The 12,526-nt window shown below is 35.6% G+C and overlaps 1 protein-coding gene across 3 annotated transcripts in view; it reads left to right on the plus strand.

Annotated features, from left to right (window-relative positions):
- Dym (dymeclin) overlaps positions 1-12,526 on the plus strand; it is a 337,787-nt gene that overhangs the window by 44,410 nt on the left and 280,851 nt on the right. For all 3 annotated transcript variants that reach the window (XM_040273249.2, XM_005323076.5, XM_040273254.2), the window contains exons 3-5: positions 3,852-3,904; positions 8,173-8,266; positions 9,221-9,354. In XM_040273249.2, coding sequence (XP_040129183.2) covers positions 3,852-3,904; positions 8,173-8,266; positions 9,221-9,354 — 281 coding nt within the window. The remainder of the gene's footprint in view (positions 1-3,851; positions 3,905-8,172; positions 8,267-9,220; positions 9,355-12,526) is intronic.

Below are 12,526 nucleotides of genomic sequence, written 5' to 3' on the forward strand. Positions count from 1 at the left end.
AGAGCCCAGCATACCTTTGGTGCCTAGTCAGAGTTTGTTGAATGAACCAGATTTAATAACTTCTGAAGGTTATGGTCATGTATATAATTGAAGCTCTTGGTTCTAGCCAGTTATAAAAGAGAGTGTCATTTTACTGAAAAATGTAGAAGCACTAGTGAAACAGATTTTATGCATGTGGCCTAGTTATTAACCTCATAAAACTCTTTACAGTCCTTTGCATTTTATGCCTCTTTACTTTTTGCCTGAGTAACCAAAACACTGAGTAATTCATGGTTCCCAATTTCTGTTAATTAAATACTAATGTGTATTTTAAAATTTGACCGCAGTTTTAAATTAATTAGAAGTCTTTTGATATTAACAAAAATCAGTTTGACTTAGACTGTGTGACAAAGAGGGGAATATGTGATGAAGAGACAGGGGCATTTCACAGATTCCAAGATTAGGAACACAGCCAGGCTTCAGGAAGAACTGGAACTGAGAATTGGAAGGCCCGCAGGAATCCCAAGAGTCTTTTCTGTTTGTTTTTTTCGGCAAAGCTCTTTTATTCATCTTTCTTGTGAACTGGCTTTCTGTTTCTCAGTGGGGAGAGGGTGGCCTCTCATAATGCTCAGTTTTGCAGCCAAGTTCCAGCCATATGGAAAGCCTGTTTTTCCATCTCAATTCCAAATTCCCCAGAACTTCAGGCTTGGCTCAGGTTGCCTGTCAGACCCTGATTCAGTCAGCAGCTATGGCCAGAGGTGGGGGTCATGCTGACACACCTGCTTCTGCTCATCTCTAAATAGTCGGTGGGGAGGTAGATAAAAAAAAAGGTGTAAGGCAGACAGACAGCAGAGAGACATTGTGGGGCTGGCAGGCACTCTGAAAACATCTATAGAATGGCAAATACTGGAGACCTATAAACAACTGTGAGATCATTTCTAGTTTATCTTGCTCCCTGAATCAATTTCATATGAACCTGAAAGATTTAACTCTTCAAAATCATATTCACCCTTTCTAATATGAATGTAAGTTGAGATTTTTAAGGTACTGGCATATTCACATGTCGTTGGGTCTTAGTTTTCTGTATGTGGTAACATTTCTTCTTTCTTTTTTTTTTTTTGTGGTACTGGGGATGGACCCCAGGGCTTTGTTGCCTACAGGCAAGTGCTCTACCACAGCTACATTCCCAGCCCTAGTGATATTTCCTATATATGATACGTCTTCAGTTTTTGAGAAGTAGGGTCTAGCAATCTGTTCAATATGAATCTAAGGGGAGCCATCCATGTGATTTAAAATTTCTAGTAGCCACACTGAAAAAGCGAAATGAAATAGATAAAATTAATTTGAATGATGTATTTAATCCAGTATATCCCAAATATTATGATTTTACTAATATAAAATTATGAATGAAATATTTTCCATTTAAAAAAAATATTTGCAATATGGTATGTTCCAACACATTTTAATTGGAATATCCACATTTGAAGTGGTGAGTAACTACTTGTAGCTAGTAGTTACTATACTGGATAGTTTTAGAACTGTCTCAAAGCATTCGGTTTTCTTCCTCAGTTTCTCTAAAATTTCTTTGTAAAAAGCCTTAATGCTAAAAGATCACTCTTTTAAAAAATGCCCTTCATCACTATCAGCAGAGAACTCTTGGGGAGGCAGGTAGGGATTTTAAAACCAGCTACAGTAGAGTTGCTCACCTGGAGAAGTTTCTGTATTACCTGTGTTGGCAGAAAAGGGCATGAGATTAACCAGGTGTCCAGGCTGGAAACTGTTGCCTCTTCTCAGACTTCTCATTCCTGTACTCTCACTAATCCTCTCTGGAAACCTCAGTTTGCTTATTTATAAGAAATTGGGCTTATAATGGTCCTGTTCACTAGAAGAGATTTTCATGGGATTTAAATGCACTGATAAATTTGAAAAATGCTTTGAAAGACATTTATAGGTTCTATAAATAGAAGGCATTACTTTAATTAGGGAGAAAAAGGCCACTACATTTTGGAGCCAATAATAGCTATTATTTACTGAGAGTTTACTTTGTGCTAGGAAATGTTATGAGTGCTTTATAGGTATTTTATAATTTAACCATAGAATCAAGTTTATAAAGGTACTAGTATCTCTTATATATGAAGAAGCTATGATATTGAAGTTAGGAAATTAGTCCAGGGTCACTTATCTGGTAAGTAAACTGGTGTGAGAATGTACCTTTTAAAAATATGGAATTGAAATACAAGAAAAATTTGTCATTTTAGATAACTTCAAATGTACAGTTCTGTGGCATTGAGTACATGCTCCGTCTCTTGTAATCATGACCACCTTCCATCTCTAGAACTTTTCCATGTTCTCTGTTGGAAATTCTGTAGTAATTTAAAACAAACTCCCCATTATCCTTCTCCCCAGCTCCTGGCAACCACTTTCTAATTTTTTCTATAAATTTGTCAGCTAAGTACTGTATATAGGAGGAATCATACAATTTTATCTTTTTGTGACTACCTTATTTCACTTAGCATAACGTTGTCAAAGTTCATCCATACTATAGCATATGTCTGAATTTCCTTATTGTTAAGTCAGAGAATACTCCATTGTATGTATGTGCTGTATTTTCTTTATTCATCTATTATTTAGTGGACAGTTGAGTTGCTTCTACCGTTTGGCTCTTATCAGTAATACTTCTGTGAACATGGGTGTACAAGTGGGAATTGCTGGATCAGGTGGAAATCCTATTTTCTTTTTAATTTTGAACTCTTTGAACCTTCCTATGTTTTCAACAGTGGATGCATCATTTTACATGCTTATTAGCAGCACACCAGTCCATTTTTCCACATCTTTGTTCAGACTTGTTCCTTTCCTCCCCTCCCGTCCCCTCCCCTCCCTTCCCCTCCCTTTCCCTCCCTTCCCTTCCCTTCCCCTCCCTTTCCCTCCCTTCCCTTCCCTTCCCTTCCCCTCCCCTCCGTATTTATTTTTTATTTATTTTTTGGGGTGGGGTACCAAGGATTGTATTCAGGAACAGTTAGCCACATCCCCAGCCCTATTTTGTATTTTATTTAGAGACAGGGTCTCACTGAGTTGCTTAGTGCCTTGCTAAGCTGTTGATGCTGGCTTTGAACTCTTGCTCAGCCTCCCAAGCCATTGGGATTATAGGCATGTGCCACCCTGCCTGGCTTCCTCTTCTTTTCTTGATAGTAGTCATCCTAATGGGGTAAAGATTATAAACATACAGTTGGTTGTCACTGTGGTTTTAATTTGCATTTCTGGAATAATTAGTGACATTGAACATCTTTTCAGTTGCTTATTGGTCATTTGTACATCTTCTTTAGAAAAATGGCTATTTGAGACCTTTGCCTCTTTTTTAGTTAGGTGATTTTTATTGTTGTTGTTGAGTTGTAGGAGTTTTTCAAGTAATTTTGGATATCAAAGCCTTATCATAATATGATTTGCAAATACTTTTATCTGTTCCATGGATTGACTTTTTATTGTTGGTTTGATCTGGATATATCTTTATTATTATTATTTTTTTGTACTTGGGATTGAACCCAGGGGTGCTCAACCACTGAGCCACATCTGCAGCCTTTTTTAAAAAGTAATTTATTCAGAGACAGGGTCTCACTAAGTTATTTAGGGTCTTTCTATGTTGCTGAGGCTGACTTTGAACTTCCAGTCCTCATGCTTTAGCCTTCCATGTAGCTGGGATTAGCAGTCACTCTCAGCTTAAAGTTTTATTTTATATTTCTCATTTTATTGTTTACCTTGTGTACAATATTTTAAAAAATTTATTTTTTTTCTTATTTGTATATTCCTTTAACTGACGAGTATATATGTATTTGGTATTGTAGTTGTAAAGTACCTTTCTTATTTTGTCTTTCCAGTTCTGAGTTGAAGCTCTTGGAGGAGGCAACCATTTCAGTCTGCAAGGCTTTAGGTAAGGGAGAAGGTGTGTATGTGTGTGTTTGTGTGGTGCACGAGTGTGTGCAGGCATGCATGTGTGTAGGGGACTTTTATAAAATTTTCTGTTACAGATTTTGTCAGTATTATATGAATTGGATTAATGAAGTGATGTATCTTGATAATGAAATAAGTAATAATTATTTCTGTTCATACTACTTATGGATGTTAACATAAGATTCCATTCAGTTAACACGCACTGAGCTATATTTGTAGTGGTAGTAATAGATTGTGCTAAGCTATAGGTACTCTTTCAGCTTGTTCTATTTGTAAATATTGAAATACAGAGAAAAATCAAAATATTAGGTTAGTAATGGACAGTTCATATAGAATTCACCATTCATCCTGTGATTTGCCACCTGCCCTGACTGCATGTGCTATTGTTACTATGTTAACCAGAATAATTATTACTCACAAAAGTATATTAGGAAGTTTCTCCATAATAGCTTGATATTAAGGTAGAAAGCATGAGATCAAGAATACTTTTATGATCTTTATTTCTGCTCTGCTACTTATTAGTTGAACCTTCATTTCCTCATCAAAGTTGAGGTTAAGAACAATTATTTTACAAGATTGTTGAAAGGATAAAAATGATATAACATGAAATATCCAGTATAGCACATGGTATCTAGTTGTTATACAGTTTTATGTCAACAGCTATTTCCTTTTTTGGCCTCATTTTTTCAAATGCTTTACCTTCTAGTAATTAGAATGGAATGTGTATGCTTTTTAAAAATGTGGGTTTAAAATGCAAATAACTGTAATTACTGTGCATCATTGCTTTGAAAATGAGAGAGAATGTGTTTATAAAATATCCAGTATAAGGATCTTTAAAGTGATATTAATATCTGTTATAAAATCAAGCCATGTTGCCAGGCATGGTGGCACACAGCCATAATCCCAGCTAAGATAGGAAGATTGCAAGTTTGAGTCTAGCCTCAGCAACTTAGTGAGACCCTGTCTCAAAATAAAAAATAAAAAAGGGTAAGGATACAGTTCAGTGGTAAAGCATCTAAGTTCAATCCTCAGCATAACAAAACCAAACCAGACCAGACCAGACCAGATCAGATTTGTTGATAAGCATATGAGTTGTATGGGCAACTCTCATATCAGCTACATTACTAGTAACGGTCTTTGATGAAATATTTTTGTATTTGGAAACATTATGTTAGTAATGATAGAGATCTGTTGTTGTATATGACTTCAATTAAAACATAGATTACAGAATTTTATTCTATCTAGAGCTGGCTCTCAAAAATCATGTGGCAGTTTAATGCTGAAAATTATAGAGTTTTATATCACAGTGGTGTCAGTGCAGTCATTATGATGGTGGCTTTAAGGTGAACTTGTTTTTTTTTTTTTTTTTTTTTTTATAAAGCTTGCATTTAAACATTGGAAGTAATATTGACTCAGCAGATACACGGTGACAAACACACCAAATATGTGTATCATTATCATCATCTCTCACACACACACACACACACACACAGTTATTATTATTTACCTTTGTTTTATTTTTATTTATTTCTATGTGGTACTTAGGATCGAACCCAGTGCCTCATGCGTGCCAGGGATGTGCTCTATCACTGAGCCACAACCCCAGCCCCTACTGTTATTTTTTGTTTTTTAAATATTGTTTTTAGTTGTCAATGGACCTTTATTTATTTATTTATATTCAGTGCTGAGATTCAAACCCAGTGCCTCACATGTGCTAGGCAAGTGCTCTACCACTGAGCTACAACCCTAGCACCTTCCCACTATTATTTTTAATGTATATTTTTTTCTTGACATTGTATTGGAAGGATGTCATTAAAAGTACCTCTAGGAACAGGAAAATAAAAGATAAATTTTTATTGCCAATAACTCCAACAGTACAGTGGTACAGCTAAAATAAAAATTTTTCCATATTTATCAGAGGTGATCACTGCTATTTGTAGTGCTCTGTACTAGATTTGATTCATTTTAAAAATTATTTATTTTTTGATACTGGGTATTGAACTCAGGGCACTTGACCACTGAGCCACATTCCCTGCCCTACTTTGTATTTTATTTAGAGACACAGTCTTACTGAGTTGCTTAGTGCCTCGCTTTTGCTGAGGCTGGCTTTGAACTGGGGATTCCCCTGCCTCAGCCTCCCGAGCCGCTGGGATTACAGGTGTGCACCACTGTGCCCAGCTCTGGACTAGATTTATATACACAGTTTTATATAAATGGTACTGTTCATGCTAGGATCTTTGCTTTATCGGAATCTTCAATCTGGTCGGTCCCATCCTGCTGCTCTGCTTGCCTGTCAGGTGTTCCCTGTTGCTGTTCTGGCTCTTGAAGCTCCTTCAGCTTCCATGACATTTGATATTTATCAATTAACTTTGCTGGTGTTAAATTCCATTCCTTGTACTATGGGAGTCTTTTGGAATCTTGAATCTACCATAAGACATAATTTTTAAAAAACTCATTTAATTTAATTAATGAGATCATCTTTAATTTTATTAATTTATAGTTTTGATCTTAATTTTATCAAACAGTTCATCCTGAAATCTCAAGGTATTTTCAATTAAACTACACCCAAAGCTAGAAAGAAAACTAGGACATTTTTGTTCTAAGTGAAACTCTAATGATATCTGACATCTTAACCGCATTTCTGTTCTTGATTGTGAAAGCTGGACAGAAGCTCCCCTGTTTTAGAATGTAAGCTCCACGAGGACAGGGGGTTCTGTTTACAGGTGCCTCTGTAGTGCCTGAAATAATGCAGGTGTAAAGTAAATACATGATGAATGAAAAAGGTACACAAAGCTTTATTTTATATATTTATTTATTTTGTGGTACTGGGGATTGAGCCAGTATATTTCGTTTTTTTTCAATTTCTTTGAGATAGCCCCTCTCTGAGTTGCTTAGGCTGGCTGTGAATTTGTCATCTTCCTGATAAGCCTCCTAGTGGATAGGATTACAGGCTTGTACCACCCTGGTGGGAAGCTTTAATTACAGCAGTCCAGTAGCCTGGGTGCTCCTTCCAACAACAACAGTATTGTTTTCATTCATTTTGTGTTTAAATAGGTAACCATTTGCAAATTCAATTGATTACTTATAAAGTCATTCATTATAAAAGGACTGTTGAACAAAGATTAAAATTGGGATTCTAAATGTCAGTAGTCACATCAGTTTAGTTTCTTTCAATATTTATTTATTTTTGTGGCACTAGTGATTGAACCCTGAGGAATTCTACCACTGAGTTACATCTCCAGACTTTTTTTTGGGGGGGGGGCGGGGACATAGTCTCACTAAGAAGCTTGCTGAGACTAGACTGCCTTGAACTTTTTTTTTTTTAAGAGAGAGAGAGAGAGAGAATTTTAATATTTATTTTTTAGTTATCAGCGGACACAGCATCTTTGTTTATATGTGGTGCTGAGGATCGAACCCAGGCCGCACCCATGCCAGGCGAGCTCGCTACGGCTTGAGCCACATCCCCAGCCCCTGCCTTGAATTTTTGATCATCCTGCCTCAGCCTCCCAAGTTGCTGGGATTATAGGCATGTACTACCACACCTGGATTCGTTATTTTACTTTGATTTACAGAAGCTAGCTAATATTAAACCCCACAGAAATACATTTGTATACTTAACTTTTTTTTTTAAACAGTTCATCCTGAAAATCTCAAGGTATTTTTAATTAAATTACACCCAAAACTAGAAAGAAAACTAGGAAATTTTTGTTTCAAATTGAAACTCTAGTGATATCTGATATCTAACTGCATATCTGTTCTTGATTGTGAAAGCTGGACAGAAGCTCCCCTAACTCGCAGTACATGGGGCACCTTGCTCCTCACAGTGGAGTTCTCCAGCCAGCAATAGTGGGCACCATCTGGGAGACTGTTAAAGATGAGATTCTTCTGAGGTCACACTTCATACATGTGGAATCATAATTTGTATTTTAATAAAATGCCCTGTGATTTTAATGTACATGAATGTATCTATTAACTACAAAGTTACAATTTTGGATTCTGAGGTAAAGTAGCCACTTTCTTCTATTTTTCCCCTAATTTTTATTTTGCAAATCATAGCTTTGATGTTCAGAATTATGACCCAAGAAAGCAGTTTTTCTCATTGCTTATTTCCCTAATTGATGTGAAATTGGCATAAGGTTGGTCAATAAGCAATTTCAATTTGATATTTGATTTTATAGATATTACTATACGTTCTCTTTGATATTAGTGCTTGATTTTAACTTTTTAAATCATTTTCTTCTCTTGCAGTTGAAAACAATCCTCGAACAGGAAATCTTGGTGCACTAATTAAGGTCTTCCTTTCTAGAACCAAAGAACTCAAACTTTCAGCAGAATGTCAGAAGTAAGCTGGCTGATTAAATCATGTTTGCTTTTCTCTTAATAATATGAATGTTATTTTTCATTTATTGATGAAATTAGGCTGTGGTTTTCAGAAAATTCTTCTGAAGGATTTATTTTGATTATTAAGGGGAGAAAAGGTGAAAGAGAGGTTTAAGTTAGTGTCATAAGTCATTGGAATGAAGTTTTAAATTCTGGAAACTTTGACTTCAGCATTTTGGACAAACTTTAGAAATATAATCCCTTTTTAAAAAAATTTTTTTTAGTTGTCAATGGATGTTTATTTTATTTATTGATATGTGGTGCTGAGAATCGAACCTAGTGCCTCACACATGCTAGGCAACTGCTCTGCCACTGAGCCACAACCCCAGCCCAATATAATCCCTTTTTTGTGAGTTCGTGGTCATCAGTACAAATAGCAAGCATTATACTGAGCCACTGCTGATGCCTCATTTAAAATTTCAGTTATATATTGGCATATATTGCTTGCTTATTATTTATTAAGTTGGAGGTGGACACAATACCTTTTTTATTTTTATGTGGTGCTGAGAATCGAACCCAGTGCCTCACATATGCTAGGTGAGCACTGTACCTCTGAGCCACAACCCCAGCCCATACTGATTATTTTATCATAATTTTTTTGGAGTTTTTAGTTTTTTTGTTTTTTTTTTTGCTTTTAATTACCTTTATATAGGAAAACTGTAAAGTTAAGAACACAGTCCACAGGAATCAATGAAGTTATTATTATAAGTAGACTCACTATAGGAGATACACAGAGTAAAATATGAATGCAGTAAGTATCACTGGTCCAATGTAATAATGAGCCACTAAAAGATATGGACATTGATCGAATATTACAGGTAGGCTGGGCAAAATGATTGACAAATTATGAAGAAATTATTGACTAGAAATAATCATGCTCATCATTCTTACATGATTTTTGGTCTTTCCTTTCTAGTCACATCTTCATTTGGCAGACACATAACGCTTTGTTTATTATTTGTTGTTTGCTGAAAGTGTTCATCTGTGAAATGTCAGATGAGGAGTTACAACTTCATTTTACTTATGAAGAAAAGTCTCCTGGTAGTTTTGGTAAGCATTGCCTTTTGAAGATGTTCTGGGTATAGTATGTGCAACATACAAGGCTAAAGTTTGAGGAATAGATGTATAACTTTGAAAATTCCAATTTTCCTATCATTTTTTTTCTTGATAAGAAAGTAAGTAGGAGCAAGGCTTTTATTTATTTGACTTGCATGCATCTGAAAAAGAAAGAAGTTAAATAAATATAAAGCCCACAAATATTTATTCCTTTAAAAAACAAAGGTGTCAAATGTAAATACAATTTCTGAGGAATATATCATTAAGAGAGATGATCAATCAGAATTATGGATTTTATAAATGTTAAAGTTTTCTTTCACAAGACATAGCAACAGTTTGAGACTGGGTGTGTTTGAGGCTGCTTCACCAGAAATACCATTTTTAAGGACAGTATTATGATGTTGAAATCTACCTTTATGTGAAGATATAGAGAAAAGTTACCATTTTCTTCTGATATTGCTGGAGGTTTGTTTTTCTTTTCTCTCCCCCCACCCCTTCCTCTCTCTCTTTTTTTTCCCCCAAGTTAGGTGGGCCTACAGTTTTTAAGATCAGATGCTGGTGTTTCATTTATTAGCATTAAAACTTACAACTAGGAAGAAAAAGAATAAAATAGGATTATTAACAAATGGAATATTGGGAATGCCACGTGTTATACTCCCTTGCTACCAACTTCCTCTTCTGAAGCCCAAAGCAGTGTTATTCCTTTCTGAATTCTTTTTTCAAAACATCTTTCTGCCTTCATCAGACCGACAGGGATCATATGTGACTCAAAGTTTACCAATTTCTGGGTGCAGGCAATGTGAGAACTTTGTAATATTTGCACTTTTTATTGAGGCCCCTATGCCTTGTGATTTTGTGCATGTTTAATTTCACTTAACTTTCATATACTTACATGTGATTCTTTCTCCACTGTGATTGCTAATATATATGCTTTTAAATGTCAAAATCCAGTGTTGACAAAGGAAAATAAACATATAGAGGGTCAATGGTTCATTCAGGTTAAAAAAAATCACAATGTATTGATTTTTTGAGTAACTCTATGTCCACTTGTGAAATATTTCCTAAATTCTGAAAATTCTAAAAGCAATGTTGTGGGAAATAAAAGTTTCTGTGAAATGACAGTTAACCTTTAATGTTCTTAGGCATTTATTTTTATTTTTATTTTTAGTTGTAGATGGACACAATACCTTTATTTTGTTTATTTAAATTGTTGATGTGGTGCTGGGGTTGAACCCAGTGCCTCCTGCATGCTAGGCAAGCGCTCTACTACTGAGCCACAACCCCAGCCCCATGCTTAGGCATTTCTTAAAACCATTTGTGGATGGCAGAAATCTCAAGAAATTCTGGTTATTATCCTTTAAATATATGAGGGAATTATGTTACATTTTAAATAAATGAAAAGACATAATATAATCAACAATGTGATAGAGTTCCTTTTCCCCCACATCCTCTGCAGCATTTATTATTATCATATTCAAGATGACTGCCATTCTAACTGGAGTGAGGTGAAATCACAGTGTAGGTTTTTGTTTATTTCTGTTTTTTCAGTTGTAGATGAACACACAGTATCTGTATTTATTTTTATGTGGTGCTGAGCATTGAGCCCAGTGCCTCACACATGCAAGGCAAGTGCTTTACCACTGAGTGACAGCCCCTTTGTTGGAAAAGTAGCTACCAATATTTTTCTCCCATTCTGTAGGTTCTTGTTACTTTTGCCATGCAGAGGCTTTTTAATTTGATGCCTTCCCATTTATTTATTATTTACTGAGGTTTAGAAATCCTACTGAGGAAGTCATTGCCTATGTCTATATATTGGAAGTGTTAATTCTTTATTTTTTTGCCTATCGGTTGCAAAGTTTCTGGTCTAATTCTTAGGTCTCTGATACATTTTGGGTTGACTTTTTGCAGGGTAAAAAGTAGGAATTTAAGGATGGAGTTGGGGAATACAATGCTAAAAGTAAGCCAATCCCAAAAAACAAAATGCCGAATGTTTTCTCTGATATAAGGATGCTGATTCATAATGGGGATTGGGGGGCAGTGTGGGAGGAATAGACGAACTTTACATAAGGCAAAGGGGAGGGAGAGGAAGGGAGAGGGGCCTGCGGGTAGGAAAGATGGTGGAATGAGATAGACATCATTACCCTAAGTTCATGTATGAAAACATGAATTGTGTGACTTTACTTTGTGTATAACCAGAGGCTTGAAAAATTGGGCCCTATTTGTGTAATTTGAATTGAATTTCATTCTGCTGTCATATATAAAACAATAAGAATAAATTGAAGAAAAGTTGAGTCCAGGAAAAAAAAAGTAGGAATTTAATTTTATTCTTCTACAGTTTTCCTAGTACCATTTGTTAAAAGGGCTACCTTTTTTTCCAATATATAATTCTGGTGCTCCTATATCTGGGTGGGTTTGTCTCTGTGTCTTGTATTCTGTTCCATTGGCCTACATGTCTGTCTTAATGCCAGGACCATGCAGTTTTTCTTACTGTAGCTCTGTAATATTATTTGAAGGCAAGTATTGTGATGCTTGCAGCATTGCTTTTTTTTTTCTTTGCTGAGAATTTTTTTTTCCTATTATGTATCTTTTGTTATTTATTTACTTTGTGGGATTTTTATTCAAAATAATTTATACAAATGGTTACAGTCATAAACAAAATATTGCTGGTTTACCACATCAGCAGGATGGCAAATGCCTAGTCGTGGACACTCCGGCCAGCCTTCTCCATGACAGAAGTCATCAGGCAGCAAGCTCCGCTCCCTCTCCTTTTAGCTACCATGTCCATTTTCTCAAATTAGGAAAAACACAGCCTTTGTTTTGTTTTTCTAAATTATTCTAAAAATAAGACAAGCAGTTAGGAAAAAAAATGCACTGTGAGGCATAAAAAAGAAAAATGGAAAGGATCCATTGTCTTGAGAAGTGTGCCAGCCACTCATCGCTCTTGGCATGTGCCAATACAGAAAAGGAAAAGAATCTCAGTTGACTTGCTGAACTTTGAACTTGCTCAGGTTTTCTTTTTGTAGATATCTAAGCAAACATGTCCTCCCTAAATATCCTAAAAATTGTACACAGACAAGAATATTCATGATAGAATTAGCTACTAACTTCTTTTGCTCTATGAGGAATTCAAAGGACACAGGTCAGTGAGCCCCCTCATGCTACCGGA

The sequence above is a fragment of the Ictidomys tridecemlineatus genome, chromosome 13 (genome assembly GCF_052094955.1).
Source record: "Ictidomys tridecemlineatus isolate mIctTri1 chromosome 13, mIctTri1.hap1, whole genome shotgun sequence".
NCBI classification, from domain to species: Eukaryota; Metazoa; Chordata; class Mammalia; order Rodentia; family Sciuridae; genus Ictidomys; species Ictidomys tridecemlineatus.